At 46.4% G+C, this 18,793-nt stretch overlaps 1 protein-coding gene across 4 annotated transcripts in view; it reads left to right on the forward strand.

Annotated features, from left to right (window-relative positions):
* Positions 1-15,085, forward strand: part of FRMD4B (FERM domain containing 4B) — a 125,672-nt gene extending 110,587 nt beyond the window's left edge. For all 4 annotated transcript variants that reach the window (XM_032120816.1, XM_032120814.1, XM_032120815.1 and 1 more), the window contains exons 12-23: positions 978-1,054; positions 1,460-1,598; positions 2,089-2,230; positions 2,361-2,494; positions 2,582-2,701; positions 3,903-4,131; positions 6,808-6,864; positions 8,320-8,467; positions 9,631-9,756; positions 10,401-11,206; positions 11,782-11,914; positions 13,373-15,085. In XM_032120816.1, coding sequence (XP_031976707.1) covers positions 978-1,054; positions 1,460-1,598; positions 2,089-2,230; positions 2,361-2,494; positions 2,582-2,701; positions 3,903-4,131; positions 6,808-6,864; positions 8,320-8,467; positions 9,631-9,756; positions 10,401-11,206; positions 11,782-11,914; positions 13,373-13,493 — 2,232 coding nt within the window. In that variant the 3' untranslated portion in view covers positions 13,494-15,085. The remainder of the gene's footprint in view (positions 1-977; positions 1,055-1,459; positions 1,599-2,088; positions 2,231-2,360; positions 2,495-2,581; positions 2,702-3,902; positions 4,132-6,807; positions 6,865-8,319; positions 8,468-9,630; positions 9,757-10,400; positions 11,207-11,781; positions 11,915-13,372) is intronic.
* Positions 15,086-18,793: the final 3,708 nt, after the last annotated feature.

Genomic DNA, 18,793 nt, shown 5'->3' on the forward strand with positions numbered 1-18,793 from the left:
TCTCTCACTGAACCCTGTCCCTGCCTGCCCAGCTGGATTGAGGTACCTCCAGCACCTGCGTGTGGGCTGCAGGTCTGGAAAGCAGCTGATGTAAACTCCAGTGTGCTGCTGCACCTGTGCACCCCATCATGGTCAGGGGACATCCCTGGGGACACCCTGTGGGTCTCCATGTGCATCCAGGCACCCTGGCACTGCTAGAGAGGGGGCAGGAGGTGGTGCTGCTGAAACCTGGGCTGAGGGGCCGGGGAGCAGCCTGGGCTGGGCTGGGAGGATGCAGCCCCCGATGGCTCATCCCCAGGGGGTGGCTGATGCTGCTGCTAAAGGAGAACGAATTCGTATGAAATTCTGATCCCATGGGTGCAGCTGCCAAGCCCTGACTGACTTTGATCTCTTCTCCCAGCTGGCACTTTGCAGGAAATATGTGGGTTTCTAGCAGGAGTATGTGCTGGGGGTGGCTTCCTCCTGTAGCTGCTGTTGTTCTGTACATGCTGTACCCCTGCTCCAAAATGTCACGCTGGATGTCTCAGACAGTGTCTTCACAAGACTTGCTTTTTCCAAGCTGCTGCCATTCCCTGGGGATGTTCTGACTCAGGGAAGTAGACCATAGTTGTCTATACAATTACTTTGTAAAGAGATTTTTGTGTTTAATCAGAGAGAAAATTACTTTAACTGCCCTGCCAAGATCTCTGGGAACTTGTAGCAGTGAAATTAAATGTGCTATTGATGGAAGCAGATGTTGTCATTGGCAAAATCCTCAATTTGCAGTACATTGTTTGTAAGAGTGTGAAATTACTGAGGGGGCATTCTATATTTATGTGCTTCTTTTAATTGACGTTATGAATGTAGTTATTGCTCAGTCCATGCCATAGCTGAGGATACACAGGAATTGTAATTTGCTGAAATTATACCACCTTGGGGAAAGAGGACTGGTGATTGTTCAGTGACCATGTTCTGCTTCTCTCTCCCAATTCTCCTAGCTATTTCAATGGAAACAGCTGGAAAATCTCTACTTCCGTGAGAAGAAATTTGCTGTGGAAGTACACGATCCCCGCAGGTGAGGCTGGAGGAGGCAGTTCTGTCAATGAGGTTAATCTTTACCCAGTGGGAACTCATCATCACGTGTTAGTGAATGGGGTGGGAGGTGCCTCAGAGCTAAGCATGAGTTTACTCGGGGCTTTGGGACTGATCCTGATCAGCGTTTGGCAGGGCAGACCGAGGCTTTCACATCCCTGGGTGTCCTCTCAGATTCCCTGGGTGTCCATTCAGGGAGTTCTTGTAGCAGAGGGAGGACTGTTTGTCATGGCCAGATTTGCAGCAGCACTGGGTGATGGGGAGAAGGAAATCTGAGTTTTCTCATCCCTAAAATTAAGGCTGAGCCTCGCCTGGTTAAGAGAGAGGCACTGTGGACTTCAAACCTCAAAGACTTGTCTTGAAATTGTGTTTCTTTTAACCTCCTCAGAATTTCAGTATCAAGAAGGACCTTTAGTCAGAGCGGGCTGGTGGTGCAGACCTGGTATGCAAACACTTCCCTGATCAAGTCCATCTGGGTGATGGCAATCAGTCAGCACCAGTTTTACTTGGACAGAAAGCAAAGCAAAGTAAGTTATGAGGCATTTTACTGCGAGCATGGGTTTCAGCACCTTTCCTGTATATTCTTCAGCGTGTGTTTTTCCACGGATGAACTAGTCTCCAGAGAAAAACTACAAATTGTTTTTGTCAGTTTTTTGAGCAGTCTATTAGTGGCAGTATTGTTATTCGATCCATTTTAGCCTGCCTGCAGTTAAAGGCTATGGAAGTGTAATCACGGAAGAGGGAATTCCCATGTCTGGATGTCCAATCTGCCTTTTCTTTTGTCTCCTTCCTGTGTTTGTTTTGAAAACTGCAGAGATTTTGAGCTGGGAGATGGTTCAGGTTTTGGGGGAGAGGAATGCCAAACAGCCTGTGCACACCGCAAGCACCTGTGTGATGCTGTTGCTTTAGCCCTTAATTCTGTGGGAGATGAGGTGTGAAATGTCATCTTCTGTGATGTGTTCTGAAGTTAATTAGAGGTAACTCAAGGAGGCTGGATTTTTTTTTTAACTCCTTCAGGCAAAAATTCCTTCAGCCAGAAGTTTGGATGATATCGCCATGGATCTGACAGAGATGGGAACACCAAAAGTGTCAAAGCTGGTGACTTTGGAGGCCAAGAACCAGCTTATTATGGCCAGCAATGGCAGTTTGATCTCATCAGGTAATACTGCACGTAAATGTGAAGTAGCCAGGTATAATGGGGCTTGTGTTTGTTAAAAGGGAAGTGAGGCTACCAGGTAATAAAAATGGCCTTTACGTGGAAATCCTCTGATACAAAGCATGTTTTCCAGGCTCTCAGGATTCAGAGGTCAGTGAAGAACAAAAGAAGGAGAAAATTATGGAACTAAAGAAGAAAGAGAAACTCCTTCAGGAAAAACTGCTTCAGAAAGTTGAGGAGCTAAAGAAGATCTGCCTGCGAGAGGCGGTGAGAACTGCACCTTACGCTGGGGTCAGGCAGGTGGGAGCCCTTTTCTCCCACTGAGCCTTATGTGGAGCCCTCTCTGTTCCCCAGGAGCTGACAGGCAAGATGCCCAAGGAGTATCCCCTGGGTGCTGGAGAGGAGCCTCCCCAGGTGAGAAGGCGCGTGGGCACGGCGTTCAAGCTGGATGACAACCTGCTCCCCAGTGAGGAGGTGAGCATGGCAGCTGGTTTGCTGGGAGCCAGACCGGTAGCCAAAGCCACTTGCAAATAATCCAGCTCTTCCTTGGGTGTTTTAAGAGGAGGCAGCTGGGACAGTTCCTTGCATGGAGTGGGAAAGCCAGATGCATTCTGCCCTTCTTTCAGCCACGCTTTGAACTGGCCAGGAAATTGGCTGTTTCTAAAGGCCTTAAGTTCAGCCGACCTGAACCCCTGGTTTGGCCATGGCTGCATGAATTTTAATGAATATTTTGCTGCTAATTAGAAAAGATCAGGTGCATAATGCCATTTGGCAGCTCACGGCTCTGAGCTTTTCTGGAACATTGACATGTGTAGTGTTGGGATGGTGTTTGAACCCAGAACGTGGCAGTGAGCATAGTTGTGTGACAGGAGGAGGAGTTTTACCTGTGGCTTAATGAAGATTCCTCCTGAGTAAAACCTCCTGCATTGCTCAAGAAGCTAAAATGAACTTTGCTGGCAGAGACTGACTTGATGATATGGTAATTCAGATGTTTGCAGTTTCTGGACACACTCCATTCCCCCTCATTCCTTCTGAGATTTGTTAACAAGCTGTATCATCCAAGTAAGTAGGTGTTGGGCACTTGGCATCTGTCTTTCACCAGAAACTCTCTGCCCTGCCTCACAGGGCTGGTGTGCTCCATGTCTGCAGCAAAGTGATTTTATGTGAACTGCTTAAATGCTGTTAAACCAAAATCCTGCTGACCAGATTTAATAATGTGTTGCTAGCACTTCTGCAGTGCCTTTCATCTGAGCTTCTCAAAGTAGTTTACAAACAATTAATTAAAGCCTGAAACTCCCTCTTACGTAGGTATGGTGATACCAATTTCCATTTTTATTTTCTCTAAAGTAGAGAGAGATTTTGAACAGATGTTTTCAGGGTTGGATTCATAGCAGGAGGTTTAGCAGCCTAAACCTGAATTTAAGAGCCTGTGTTATGTCACCTGGGCTTGAGACCTTTGGACCTTGCCCAAGAGATCTCGTAATCGTACCCTAGTCAGAAATAAGATCTAAGACTTTCATATGCTGAGATTGTCTTGTGTATGAACTTCGGTATTTCTGTATTTTGTGCTCAAGAGTTCACTTCATTACCACAAAAATAGATCTTTTCTTTAATAACCTTCGCTGGTAATTTCTCTCTGGAGTACAAGTAAATAACTCATCTCATGAATTTGCAGGATCCTACTTTGCAGGACTTGGAGAGCAATTTTATCATACACCAAAAGTTGGTGGAAGCTGCAAAGAAACTTGCCAGCGAGCCAGACCTCTGCAAAAACGTGAAGAAGAAAAGAAAGCAAGAGTATGCTGATGCTGTAAAAAAGCTGCAAGAGATAGAAAACTCCATAAACGAATATAGAATCAAGTGTGGCAAAAAACCAACCCAGAAATCAACTCTGGCTCTACCAGGTGAGAGAATTCCCCATGTTCTGATGCAAACAGGAGGGAAAAAGAGCAATTTGGCTTACTTAGAAGCTTTGTTTACATCTCCTCTGTATGGTTTTTACCTTCTCCGAGGCAGTTAAATAAGAATAAAAAGTTGCAACTGCTGCATCTGATACAGTCAGTGCTCTGCTGTGGGCTGGGGGCCGAGTAAGCTGCAGTTTTGGGAGCAAGCACAGACGTGCTCCAGCACCAGGTATGGACTGAAGATGCTCTGCACAAAAAGGCTGGCAGCAACATCTTGGATGAAGCTTTTCTGGTGCTTGAATTCCTGGTGTGTTGAGTGCAGCTGTACATCTGAGCTGTCACATGGAAGATCTCTCCCCCGTCCCTCCCGCAGCACTTCAGTTCCGGCAGGAATAGAGCAGGCAGGTTTTTCTACAGGACTGAGGAAATAAGGATCAAAGACATTGCTCTTTGATGCAAAATTCCTGATTTCCAGGAAGTCATAAGTGAAGTTCAGGAGTTTATGAATGCAATTAGTAGCAAACAGATTTTTGACTAAACCCATTTGCCACTGATGAGCACAGTAAAAGCAGATCCTCTTGGTCCCTCCATTCTGAGAGTGTGATTCTCCTAAGGGAAGTGAGAATCTTGCTGCTTCATAGGATAATGTGTGCAAACCTGCTAGTATCCAAGCCAATTGAAGGAGTTTTGGATCCCTACCCCTGACACACCCCACAGCATCACTGGGCTATCCATCATCACAAAGTGTTTATTCTGAAAGGCTGATCATCGGTATTTGATGTGGCCCAGCTTGTTCCTGATTGACAGAGGGGAGGGAAACGTGTGTTTTTCCAGTCTCTTGCTCACCAGTCTGGATACTGATTGTGGAAGGTCCTGTATTACCTGGGGCACCTGGTGTGTGGTAAGGCCCAGGAAGGCTGGTGAGCAGAGAGATCCATGCATCCGTCCACCCATCCATGGTCACTGTTGTTTGTTGCTGGCAGTTTCTTGCCCTGTTGTCCGAGCCAGAAATAAGCAGCTGAATTCCCTTCCAGTCCCAGGCTCTCACCCTGCAGTGTGTATTTGTTTACCTGAAGCAGAGCTGTCACCTGCTTCAATAATTGATTTTATGTGTAACCGTGTCACTGTCACCAGTGGTGCTCTTGGGCTCCAGGTCTGGGTTTCAGAAGGCTGAGCAGTGATGAGTCACTTGCGTCTGTGAATTCGGGGAATGACTTGTTGGAAGTAATATGTTAAATAGTCCCATTGATTTACTGAATCAAACCATAGCTATTTTCATCCCAGCCCCAAGGGAAAGGAGGTGAAGGACATATTGGACTGCTCTCCATGTTCCACTTTCTCTTTCCTTACCTCCATCTCTAGCCCAGAGTTTCTTCCACCTTTGCAGGGAGTTGCACAGATCTGGGATTTAAATTCAGATATGTCACCATATCTGAATATGTCAGCATTGCAGACCCTCCCTGAAACCAGCACTATAGCTTTAGGCTGGCTTTTTTCTTTTCCTCAGCAGGCTTTGTTCCTCCCTGCACTGGGCTCAGTTCCATGCTTTACCACCCCGTGGTCAAATCCACATGAATCAGCTCCCCTGAAGCTTTTTCCCAGTGTCAGGTTGCAAGCTGAGCTGCAGCCCATCCTCGGTGGTCTGACAAGTCCCCCCAGGGCAGGGGCCAGTCCTGATTTTTGCTGTTCTTGAACAGCTGCTCTATTTACCACATTCTTGTAACCAGACCTTTCCTGGCAGCAAACTGACATCAAGAGCAGCTCCTTGCACATTGCACGTGCTTGTGGTGGCTGAGGACACGAGCAGGTGTCATACACAAAGTGGCTGCCACTGTAATTTTTTGTTGCTTCCTTTCTCTCATGCCTGAAGGTTCATGGAGATTTTTTTATCCCACCAGTGCCATATATTGCCAGAAACAGCCTAGGGATTGAGCTGTCCGTGGGTTAATTATCTCTAGTTGAGCCTCATTTCTCTGCTGCTGGTGGTCTGCTCCAAGCCTTAGCAAGGACAGGCTGTTTCTCAGTGAGGAACAGTGTGTAGCATCAGGGTGAGGCAGGTACAGTGAAGTGCTGTGAATAAGTAACAAAATGTAAAAGAAACAAAAAATTAGTATGCCCATGCAACAGTTCCTGCTGTCTGTGTTGTTGGAATCTGCAATACCTTGATGGAAATCAGTGGAATTATTCTAAAATTATATCTTAATTTAATTGAAACAGAATCTATATGCTGATGAAACATTCAAAAGCAGATGCCAGATTTCAAAAGGCTTTTTGTACCTATCTGGTGGAGTTTCAGGTGTACCTAGAGGAGATTAGCTGCTAACAGCCAAGATTACATGTCTGTGTAGGCTCCTGACTCTGACTGAAGCACCAAAACACCCTGTGAGATCTTTGGAAGTCGGGTGGAAAACACCTTTGTAAATCTTGGCCTGATTCCTGCTGCAGATAAAAAAAAAAAATCTCCTTTGATAATTACCTGGGTTGCTAGCTGAACTGCAGTGAACACACAGAGTGATGGTGTACCAGGACTGTCTTCAGGCTGTGGGGGCTAAAGAATACGGATTGCAGCGTTACAAGTATCAGCTGGCTCTGAAACTCTAGAAAATAAACTGCATTTAGATATTTGTAAGTTGATGTTGGCTCTTTTATGCTTAAGGTCTTTGTTTTTACTCACAGATGATATCATTCCATCCGAGAGCAGCTCCCTGTCAGACACAACCACCTATGATGATGGTATGATGCTTCTCCTTTTCTTTCCAAGAAGTGCGTCCATTCAGAGCTATTTCTTTGACTTAATGTCCTTCAGAGTGTCCCATCCCTGGAAGTGCTCGAGGCCGGGTTGGACAGGGCTTTGAGCAAAACTTCTAAGTGGAAGGTGTCCCTGCCCATTGCAGGGAGTTGGAACAAGATGAGTTTTAAGGTCCCTTTCAATGCAAGTCATTCTATGATTCTATCATTTTGGTGGCTTTCGATGATAAATTACTTTATAGCAGAGGAAAAAATAGCTACTCAGGAATGTCTTTCCTCTTAATGGGTTAGTTATTGAAAGTTGCTGCTCTGTGAGCTGATCTGAGTCAGCTTTAGAGAAGGAAGTTGGTTTTAACATGACCAACCTGCAAGCTGAGGACACTGTGGGTGCCAGATATGTCACCCCTAGGACCTGGCCTAGAGTTGAAGGACTTACAAACTGGGATGATTAGCCCAGCCCTTCTGTCCTCACAGCTACCATAAAACTTAGAGAAAAGTGGAATAGTCACAGATATTAACGCTCTATTTACATTTATCTGTTCCCTAGTGAGGTTGCATCTTGCATGGGTTGGTGTTTGCTCAGCTTACTCATTTCACACACACACCCACAGACACACTCACACCCTGTTCCACAAGGTGGAAAGGACTTGGCTTGCCTCTCCCTTAAACTGGATAATCATCATTTGGGGACAAACATTATCTGAATTATTACTCACTTTTCAGTTCAGGCCTGATTCTGATCTCACTTTGTCCCGGTTTTAGACTTACACCAACCAGGTGGTGCTATAAAATGGATTTACACCTGATTCCTACTTGTACAAGTAGAAGTGGAGCCAGGCTTGTGAACATGTTCTCTGTGATGCTTGTCCTGCATTTATATGCATTAGTTTGAGTTTCCTGTTGGCTCTGTCGGGACCTGGTTGTGCCCTAAGCAACTTGAGAACAAGGATCAAACCAGCATCTTCCCAGTTGCCTTCAGCCAAATATGTCTGTCAGTTGTCTTTGCTCATTCAATTGCTTTTGAAGTCAGTCCCTTTTAGGTTGTGTTTCAAAACTAATTCTTAAAGTGTCATTTTCAAGAGCTGGAAGGTGAGGGAGAGGAACTGGCCTTTGCAGAGGCTGAGCTTGCCTGCTTGGCTCTGAAAAGGATTGCTCTGCAAACAGATGTTTTCCCAGGAAGTTCCATTCTGTGATCTGGCACAGCCCCAAGCTGGGTGTAGTTTCCATAGGAGTCAGTGCTGCTGGGATCTGTAGGAGCCTCCACGATGTCCTGTCCGTGTGGAGGAGAGCTCAGTGCAGGCAGGACAGCTTTTCTGGATCCACAGCTCCTGTTGTTGGCTCTGTACTGCAAAGTGCTTCTCCTTAGGGGCCACAGATTTGCACACAGGGCAAAAATACCAAGGATTTTGCTCTAACAAAATGCATATTCCTTTCCAACAGTCAGTGAATCGCTTCCTGTGGTAGCACAGAGACCCAGCTCTGCGCAGCTTTCTCCAAGACTTCCTCCACCAAAGTCTCTTGGGGTGGAGAGAATTCATCTCAGGAAGTCATCCATAAATGAGCAGCTCTTGGAAACCAGGCACTCCAGGTAGGCACATCTCACGGCTGCTGCACTCTCCACCTGGTGGCATGAGCTCCATCCTGCCCCTGCCAAGCATTCCAGTAGAGCCCACTGCCTCCACGCTCTTCTGGGCTTGCAGGATTTGGTGATGAGAGCTGAATTTCCTGTTTAGGAACAAAAGCATCTATTAGTAGTTGACACACTATCTGAAACTGAAGAGTATTGTAGTTTTTGTGAAGAGTTTTGAGATGGGTGAGAAATTTAATAGCAAGGGCTGTGTTTAAGGAGTTGCTCATGCCTACCACTGCTGTCACTCTTCGTCTCAGTTTCTGGGGTTTTTTTCAGTGTTAATTAAACAACTTGTCATTTTCCTGATGACTGTGCTTAGTGGATTCAGACAGCACCAAACCCTACCCATCCCTCCTGATGGTATTGGTATTTCAGCAGGTACATTGTCAAAGCAGGCACAATTCATGTAAGGCCTGATGGACAATTCTCCATTTACAAGCAGAGTTACTGGTATTAAACCAGCTTCCATCATTAGTGCCAGCTGTGTGTATCCATGGGATTTGGGCACTTTCCAAGCTAGAACAGCTCCATGGAGCACATAAGTAGCAGTAGGTTTGCAGATAATTGTGTGATCGTGCCATGTGTGATCATGTCAGATCTGGTGCTAGCAGCTATTCTCAGTGTAGGGATTCCCACTGATCCTGAGATTTCTTGGACTGTCTTGTGTGAGCAGGCTGTTAAAGACACGCTTTAGAACAGTTTAGAGTTTTGAGTAATGCCGTGTCTTTGCTGTTTTGTCATCTGTGTCTCAAGACAAATGAAGCACTCCTCCACATGAAGTTCAGAAGTCAAATTATAGCCATAGGTACCCATTTAGCTGTGATGTGCTTAGTTTGAAAATCTTAATTCCTTTGCTTCTCTGTTACCAGCTCTCTCCTCGATGCTTCTGTCCTTTGGCAGCAGCTTGTCCTGCTGATCATCCTGTAAAGACCTCCCTTGAACCACAGGAAGGGGTTGAGTTTTTCTTCCTATTTAACAATTCTATTCTTTACATTGGGAAGCACATCCAGTTATGTTTGTTCCACCCTTCGTTTTTTTCTTCAAGACTTCAGGTGCACATACTCGGTGTGCTGTGACTTGTGGGATGTTTAACCTCACTGGGCTTGTCTCCTTTGCTACAGGGACGTGCTTTCGACCCACAGCAGCCCGTTCCGGACACTGGAGCGGCCGGCGCAGCCCCACGGTGGGAGGAGCATGCCCACAACCCCCGTGCTCACACGCAACGCCTACAGCAGCAGCCACTTACAGTAAGGGACCTGTGCTTTAAGGGCCATGTCCAGCTGGGGAAACACAAGAATAAAAGCAGATGGCGTTAATAGGGCAAAGGGTCCTTTGCTGTACAGTTTTCCCACAGCAGGGTCAGGCTCTCTAAACATTGATTAGAGCCATTACTATGGGAACAGAACTGTAGTATGAGCTCACCTGTACTATCAGACAGCTGACAGTCCATGCTGGGGAAGGAGAGATGCTGAGAATCTTAAAATGTTATCAAGAGCTTGAGAGACAGGTCCAAAGGAAACCCGTCTTCCCATATTCTGCTCCAAGCTCATTACTTGTGTAGGCTTTAACTACGTAAAAGCTGAGGGAGCCCTCCTGTAAATCAATACCAAATGTGCATCTGTGACCTTAGCTCTGTGTGTCCCTGTCACAGATTAACCTTGCTCACCGTGACAGATTATTATATGGGAGATCTCCTACTGTTGCAGCCAATACAAAATTCAGCCAAACTGAGTTCTGTGCATTGCAAATACTCTGTGTAGAAAGATAAGGCAGGATTTGTGTTGTGCTTCGACTGGGGAGGCAGCTGACCTGTCCACGTGTGCTCTCCACAGCTCTGTGTGTATGTTTGTGTGAGACTGCCTTTAACCAGCCAGCATCTGTGTTGTTCCAGGCCAGATGTTTCCCCACACCACTGCCGGCAGCGCAGCGGAAGTCTGGAATCCCAGACCCACCTGCTGTCCGAGACTCCTGCTGAAAAGACAGCCTTCTCCCTGTCCAAGTCCCAGCGGAGCAGCAGCACAGAGATCCTGGACGATGGATCATCCTACACCAGCCAGTCAAGTGCAGAGTATTACTGCGTGACACCCACTCCTAATCCATATTACACCACTCAGACCCTCGACAACAGGACCAGGGGTCGAAGACGGTCGAAGAAACACAATATTTCTGCTGCAAGTTCGGGAAGCATGCCAAACCTGGCCCATAAGGATGTCCGCAATGGTATCTTCCAGAAAAATCAGGAGCAGCCTTCCACTAATTACTATATTTCTGGATACTCCCCGTACACTGAAGCTGACGTTTATTACAATGGAGGATATGTTTATGAGAGTGACACGGAGGGGCAGTACAGTGTCAATCCCTCCTACCGCTCATCGGCACATTACGGATATGACCGATACAGGGAGTTCCAGTCCTACCACGAGGACAAGGTGGACAGAGTTCCACACAACCCGTACGCAACCCTGAGGCTCCCGAGGAAGCAAGTTGCTAAAACGGAGCACATAACCAAAAACATTCACAAGGCCTTAGTAGCAGAGCATCTCCGTGGCTGGTACCAGCGTGCCTCCAGCCAGAAGGAGCAGGGTCACAGCCTGCAGGCAGGCTTTGAGTCTGACAGAGGGTCTCAGAGGAGTTTGGGCTTTGCTGGTCTGCAGACGCCGTGCTCGCCAAGCAGTCGGGTGTCATCTTTCTCTTCAGGTAATGTCTGATTTCAGCTGTGCTGAATGTTTTTGTAAGTTCCTGCTGTGCTTTCAGTTCTGTCCCCTGCAACTGCCTCAGTGAAGTCAGCAGAGTGGAAGCCAGGCCAGAGCTTTGTCCTGAAAGGTGGATGAGGAACCAAGTAGGATCTTGTTCTGTTCTTGGAAGGAAGGTCTTGCTTGTTATCGTCTCCCAAGTGTAAAATGACCTTTTGCTCTTTGTATAAGTACAGTAACCCAGAGAAGGGCAAAGAGCATTTGAGTTTCAGACAGGCGTATTTAGCAACTAGACGCAGTGTACAAAGCTTCATACCATGTAAACGCAGTGGCTGTGATGGCTTCCAAATATAGCCCGATGAACATCACTGAATGTGTCAGAAAGCATTTTTAATGTCCAGGATACCACCTGTACAGTGCTTTCCTCCCTACAGGGCTTGTAAATCGTATTTTATGTTTGTGTTGTCTGCTTATGTGCCCTGATAAACCCCAGAGATCGCTGATGAGAATTGTCTTGTTTGCCTCAGCTGATTAGCTGAAGAAAAGTCTAATTTGTTGTAATCCTTTTTTTAATTGCAGCATCTTCTACAAACGCTGCTGGGAGCTGGAGAAACCCCCTTGCACTGGGACTTTCAGACTACGATACGTTGTCTCATTCCTCCTATGCCAGCTGTTATGGGAATGTTTATGGCAACCTTCCTTTGCAGAGCAGGTGAGTAAAATATATGAAGATTTTCTGCCCTTCCTCCTGCATGTCACGGGCTCTTAAAACTTCTGAGCAAATCAGCTTGATTTCAAAGAGCCAGGGTGAAGAGTACTTAGAGAATTGACGTGAGAGCAGGTTTTCTGTGTGGAGCAGATCAGCTGTACCACCACTAACTGTATCCCAACACTGAAGGAAGTTGGGGGAGCAGTCATAATGAACTCACTGGTTGCACAACCTTTTCCTCTGGCTGCAGCTGGGTAATCAAAGATGTTCCACTCCCTGTAGCTGTGATGCCCTGGGCAGTGTTGCAGGCAGAGCTCACAGTGAGCCCAGTCCCTCTGGTGGGGGGCTCCATCCTGAACCCCATCAGCAGTTTGGCAGGACACAGTCCTGTTGGGTTTCTGAAGCTGTAGTGCTTGTGCTGATAAACTTCTGGAAAAACAAGGAATCTCCCTTGGCAGAGCTGGACCCAGGAGCCATGGGGGTTGTGCTGCTGTTTGCACAGGCCCCCCTGCTTGTGGGGGCTCTCTCAAGGGCTGCAGAGAGCCCAGGGTCTGCTTAGTCCTTGCAGGAATTCCTGCAGCTCTCGCTGCTTCTGTGGCGTTTTTGATGGGTCTCCTCCACTGTAGAACACTTGGCTGTGAGGACAGAAATCTCCTGCCCTGGGGAATGACTCTGCCCCCACAAATGCCATCACATTTAAATACACTTATGCTCAGTGTAATGAGTACCCCACGTGTGCCTCCTGCTTTGTGGGTTGCAGTTTGTGCTCGCTGCCAGACCGACTTGTGTGAAAATACTGAATTTTTAATTTTGTTTGTTTTAAAATAAATGAAAGTGTAAGGGAATACATAAAAGCTGCTGCTAGATCCCTTTTTTTTTCTCAGCTAAGTGCTATGGGCTGTTTTATCGAAGTGATTTAAAATATCTATGGCAACAGTGTTTAAAAATACTGTTTCTACTAATTTCTTAATTTCTTATAATTGAGCTTTGAAAATTCTGCTTATATTAGCAGCTTTATCTAAATGAGGTTCATTAGCTATTAATTTTCCATATTCTGAATCACTTGTCTGATTGTCCATCTGCTTTATTTTCTACTTTAATGTGATCATGGCAAACAAGCAATTAATACACCCAACAGTCTTAACAGAGCTCAAGGCCAGGTTGGATGGGGCTTGGAGCACCCTGGTCTAGTGGAAGGTGTCCCCACGTAGGGCAGGGGGGTTGGAACAAGATGATCTTTAGGGTCCCACCAAGCCAAATCAGTCTGCAATTCTATGACAGTTTTGAGCAGCTGAGATCCCTCTTGCACACAATTCTACTGATTGCAGCCCAAAAAAATGAGTTTGTGTTTGGAGGCAAGCTGAAAATAACCAGCACAGCTTTGAGCCCAAGGGAGGTGCATGTCTTTAGGGGCCCTGGGGAAGACCCTCAGCTGATCCCGGTGCCGTGTCTGCCTTCCAGGACGTACGCAGAGCCGAGCCAGCTGGGCGGTGACGAGGAGGATGGCTTGGAGGAAGACCTGCCGAGCAGCGAGCAGAGGCTGTACTGGCATGAGGACTCCAAGCCCGGGACACTCGTGTAGCCCCAGTGCAGCCCCTCATTCCTACCCCTGCGTGCCTTGCACAAAACGCCGCGGCGCCGAGGCGGACCTCGGGTGGAACTTGCAAAAGGAGCAAAAAGAGGAAGCGGGCTGTTTTGCTGGGAAAGGTTGAATTCAGCATTAAGAGGGGGACTGTAGCAAACTGACAAAGTCTTTCCACAAATGGCGTTTCTTTGTGAATCCATACAGCCCATGGGAGCCAGGGCAAGCCACAGTTCATCTATGACCAGATGCAGCACTTGGTTGAAGTATTTATATATAGCAAGCACTTTTTGGAAAGACTGGAAGGTGTTGAAGGCAAACCTCAGAGAAAAAAAAATGTGAAAAGGAGACTTATGGAAAATTCTAGGAGCACAAGTCTGATGTCTGAAAGAAGAAGAAAAAATGAAAATTTATTCTGCCATGGCTTATGAGGACCTGGAAGGAGTTTCATAGGCTTATGAAGGATAGATACTGTGTGCATGAGTGAGGCAAAGGGTGACTGAATCAGTATTGGAACATTACTTGAAGGAAGGCTGGAGTTTTTTTATTATGGAGGTTTGAATGAGTCTGTCCAGTTTTTGAGGTGTTGTTAAGAGTGTTTGTTAGCACCACAAGCAAGTTCTGGAAAGCAAAAAAATGCTGACACAATATGTCATGTAAAACTATAGGTAGTTGTGGATTTGGAAACAGAAGCAGTAAACTTTGAACTCTCTTTTCCACCATAAAGCATAATTAATAGCAGCCCATTTAATGACCTCTCCATGGTACAACTTCACTGTGTGGAGGAGCAGGCAAATTTTCACGGTGGCTGCACGGTGACCGCTGTTCACCGCTGTGACAGTGACATGTTGCTGTGCCTCAGTGGGTCGAGGATCCACAGTGGGGAGCCCCAGGGAACAATTTGATAGCAATGGCCAGTATTTTAAGTTGGATGCAAACACAAACAGCCAAGTGGGTGCCTTAAAATGGGGGGCATTAGGATTGTACCGCGAGTCACCTGAACTGCCAGGTGCGTTGCAAAGTCACTGAGTGACAGAACAGCGTTTTCACAGAACCATTTGTGTAGGAAAAAAGCCCTGCGACTGCAGTCTTGATTTAAGAGGGATAAACCTACCTCAGGTCATCCATCTGTAGGAACAAATTGGCATGGGGTTATCCTGCCTGATTCCTGATGACTCGTCTGCATACGGTAAAATCTCTCTCGTTTCTCAGCTGTACTGTGCTTCAGGATTCCAGAAATGGTGCTCTTTTGTTCTTTTATACAAAGGATTAGTTACTCCTTGTTCATATTGTGAATAGAAAAGTTTCTGATAAACTTTTTTGACTTTTTTTACCAATATTCCAGAGCATGTAATATATACAGAAGGACACACTTGTTAAGCTGGTACTTAGTCGTTTGTATTATTAGAGTCGCGATTTGGAATTAAACGAAAAAACAAAATAAAAAATAACTTATTTCCTTGGTTTTGCATATTTGTATAGCCTTCTAGAAATGCGAAAGCTCTTTTTGCTTATTCTTTTACTACTCCTGAATTTTTTAGACCTATTATTTTGTATAGGTCAATAAACTAAAAAGTGTGTTACCAAAACCACTTCGGCATTCCTCCTGTTTCTCCTTGAGTGCTTGGAAAAGTGCAGTGTGTGTTATTTCAGGGCTTTGAAGTAAATCACCATGGTCTGATTTCTTTTGGCCTGAGGTATTGGGCCAAGTGCAGAGGGTCAGTGGCCTTGTCTGCAGGAAGGTTGGCCCCAGGCAGTTCAGAGACTCCCAAAACATCAGGATTTCAAGTCAGAATTTCTCCCTCTCCATCAGCTGCACTGAGGATCCATGGTGGGCTCACTCAGCATCCCTGCAGTGATACAGAGACAGAGGTGCCTTTGTGTTGTTGAAAATGCTTCTTGCTCATTTGTCCTTGCACCTAGAACTTGCCACAGCCTTTCCCATTTGGAACCTCGCTCTTGGGGCTTGTGTTGCTCACATGCTGTGTCCTCTTTGGAGTTTGTGCCCCGAGACACCCACCTATCTGTAGGAGTGACTTGGCTTTCAGATGTGCAACTGCTTCTGCACCCTGGTCAGCCAGTAGTTGAGATTATTCAGTCTCACTCTCCTCTCTTCAGAGTTATTTGTCATTCCCTACTTTTTGTGGCATCCATAAACTTCACAACCACCAGTAAGGATTATATTCTTATTTCCCGGTTTCTGGTGAAAACAGGTGTTAAAAACATTTGCGGATGTGCCCGTTAAAATTACCCCCATGACACTGTACTTTTTAATTTCTCCCAGTAGCCTTTGAGGTTTGTCTGCTGGCAGACATTCTCCATTCATTGACTGCTCCCTGCTGCTACAAACCATCAGTGCTTTGAGCAGCAAGATGAGTGGTCCCAAGTCCAGTTCCTTACCCAGAGCTCATGGAGTCAGCACTCCCAAAGCTTTTCATACAAAAAGGAAACGAGATGTGTAACAAGGCCTGTGCCCCATTTAAAACTTTTTTTGCATTCCTTTAATGCTGTAGCCACTGAGTTTTTTACTGGCTTTTCTGTCAGTTCAGGATTTAGCTCAGCCCTGCACATCCGTGTTGGCACAACGCTGGCACTCAGCCTGGCCTCCTGCCTTGCTGGGACAGAACCAGGGCAATTCTGGGTGAAGTTGTTGAGAAGATGGGAATTTGAGGTGGGTTTGGGCTGAGGATGGTCTGCTGTATGTGGGGGTATTGTGTATAAAACCTCTAGGGCCAGAGTTCGGAGCCTGGCTGCGGTTTCCAGTGAGAGCTGGGCAGAGGAGCTGGAAATGGAAGCAGGGTGGTGGAGCTGTAGCACTCGAGCCCCTCTTGTCATTCTCCACATGCCTGGCTCTGCAAGAGTTGTGTTTTTGGGAACTTTTATGAAGGGTGGAAGTACGGAGTGAAGAAGGAGGCCCAGAAGAAGGGAGAATAAGAATATCCAACTTCTCTTTTCTCAGATGTTGCTTAGGGTCAGTCTTGGGTGGCATAGGGAGGGAAAGGGAGAGCGTGACGTCCCTGTGGCACCTCTTGCCAATCAAGGGAGCTGGTGCTGCACACAGTTTTTGCCAGTTGTTCCCCAGGACCTTTAACTTTGCCCTTTGCAGATTTCCAGCTTGCTTTGTTGCATTTCTGGAGTGATGTTTTGATGCACATGCACAACTGCTCACAGAGACCAGTCTGTATAATGCAGCTGAGGAGGTAATAAAGACATACTTGTAATGATTATCTTATTTGTTCACAGCTGAAATACAAATTGCCTGTGCTTTGTTCGAATTCCTATCTCATCTGCGTGTTGCTGTTTAACCACAGCCTGTCTCACCAGGATAACTGAGGACATCTAGTGCCTGACAGCAGAGTTGAAGAGAGGAGCCTTCCTGCCTCTTGTGCTCCTCTGGAATCCTTCCTGACCCTTCCAGTATGAAGAAATATCTAGCAATTCTTATCTGGTAATATCAGAACAAAGCCAAAAGGTGAACAAGGTGGAACACCAGGCCCACAGGTTTCGATTTCACAAACGTCTGTCTCTTCAGAATGTCGATGCTGCTGATGGGATTGTGGAGGGGAAACAAAACCCCACTTAAATCTCTGTGTAGTGGAGTGTTTCTGAGTGCTTTTAGTTAAGAAGAAAACCCAGTCCTTGCCGGAGTCCTTACAAAGGAATTTGGGCACTGAACTAAAATAAGCCATGCCTGATATTTTTAATTGCTGTCTGCTTTTTCTCTTCTGTTTTGAACAAAAATACTCTGCTATATGGGAGGACAAACACCGATGGGAGTTGCCACTAGCCCCGTGGGAGGCTGGTGTTGGACATTCCTCTGGTGCAGGGACCAGGAGGGATGAGGCTCAGGCCGGGACTCCCCCAACATAGGAAAAATGTTTAAAGATCACTAATCTTTAACATTCACCTGGCTATACTTATGTGAAAGTTTTTGGCCAAGGTGACTCAATATGTGACTCTTGCAGGTTTCTGCTGACTTCTCATTGATGACCTTGGGCTTGCTCAGCGGGAGTGTGAACAATGCAGCAGCAATGTTTGCAGCTCCTGGGTAGGTGAGAAGCCTCCACCGTGACCCAGCCCGTCACAAAATGGGTGTAGGAAATCCTGTAAAGACTGAAGGTTTGCTCCATCTTCTGGGCTTTGGGATCATTGCAGGAGAAGCGCTCCTGAGCCTGGGGAGAAGCACCCTGTGCTTGCCCGGCACTGTCTAGATATGTTCACACTACTCCTAGGAAGATTTCTGCATTCCACACTATTCTTCCATCTCCTTTGTACTTTTCTATCATATTTAATAAAACTGAGAGTCTCGGCTACAGCAGGGCCTCACACAAGTAGTGAAATCTCTCTCAGTGAAATCTCTCCCAGGACAGGATTTTTCATCACAGATATTTACCCTGCGCTCTGATGGAGCAAATCAGGCCTGAGGTGGCATTTCCTCCTTGGAAGAAGGGACAGTGTGAGTTGTGATCAATGCTGGTAGCCCAGAAGGACACATGACACAAAGGTCAGGGCCTTAATGACAGAGAAGCAAGACTTCTAACAAGAAGCAGCTCCTTGCCATCTCTCCACCTTTGTTATACCTCTCTGTCCCGTATGATGAAGGGAATCACCATAAATCCTTCAGCAAGTCCTTAACTGCAGAGGGATGTGCTCTGCCTCCCAGGACATCTCCTGCCCAGTTCCAGCACAGCAGGAATGAGTCTCAATTTATATTTAATCATTAGTGTCATCAAAGGGCTGCAGATGGAGAAGAGTTTGCAGCCAGCCAGGGCTCAGCTGGAGTAACTCTAGAAGAAATCCTTCCACCTGTTCCCAGCCTGAGGTTAGGGAAGGACGTGCCCCATGTGTACAGAACGAGGTGGCCATGTGGCTTCTGCAGCATCACTGCCTGTGGGCACGTTTTGGTGGCAGGAGGACATGAGGTGTGGGGCTGTGATAGGTTTGGATGCTATAAAAGAAAGATACACCCTATTTCAGTGTGAAGGGTGACATTATTTCCCAGGATGACTTTTTCTCACCTGACCTGCTTGTGCTGAATTCAGTGTTTCATATAAATGTGGAGGTGATTGCTCCTTGCAAAGGTTATGATGATGGTGTTGCTCCTTGAAGAATCCTTGACATCGTGTTATTGCAGTTCTGATTTAATTGTGCTGGCAGGCAACACTGCGAGTGAAACTATAGATTTGGTTTAAAAAGAGAGGGTACATTTTAACATTTAATTCTAGCTACTGGTTTTATCATGAGGCTTTCATCACTCCTGAGGTTCTGCCCTGCCCAGAGCACAGATGAATTGTAAGAAT

This window comes from Corvus moneduloides, chromosome 11 (genome assembly GCF_009650955.1).
Source record: "Corvus moneduloides isolate bCorMon1 chromosome 11, bCorMon1.pri, whole genome shotgun sequence".
Classification (NCBI taxonomy): domain Eukaryota; kingdom Metazoa; phylum Chordata; class Aves; order Passeriformes; family Corvidae; genus Corvus; species Corvus moneduloides.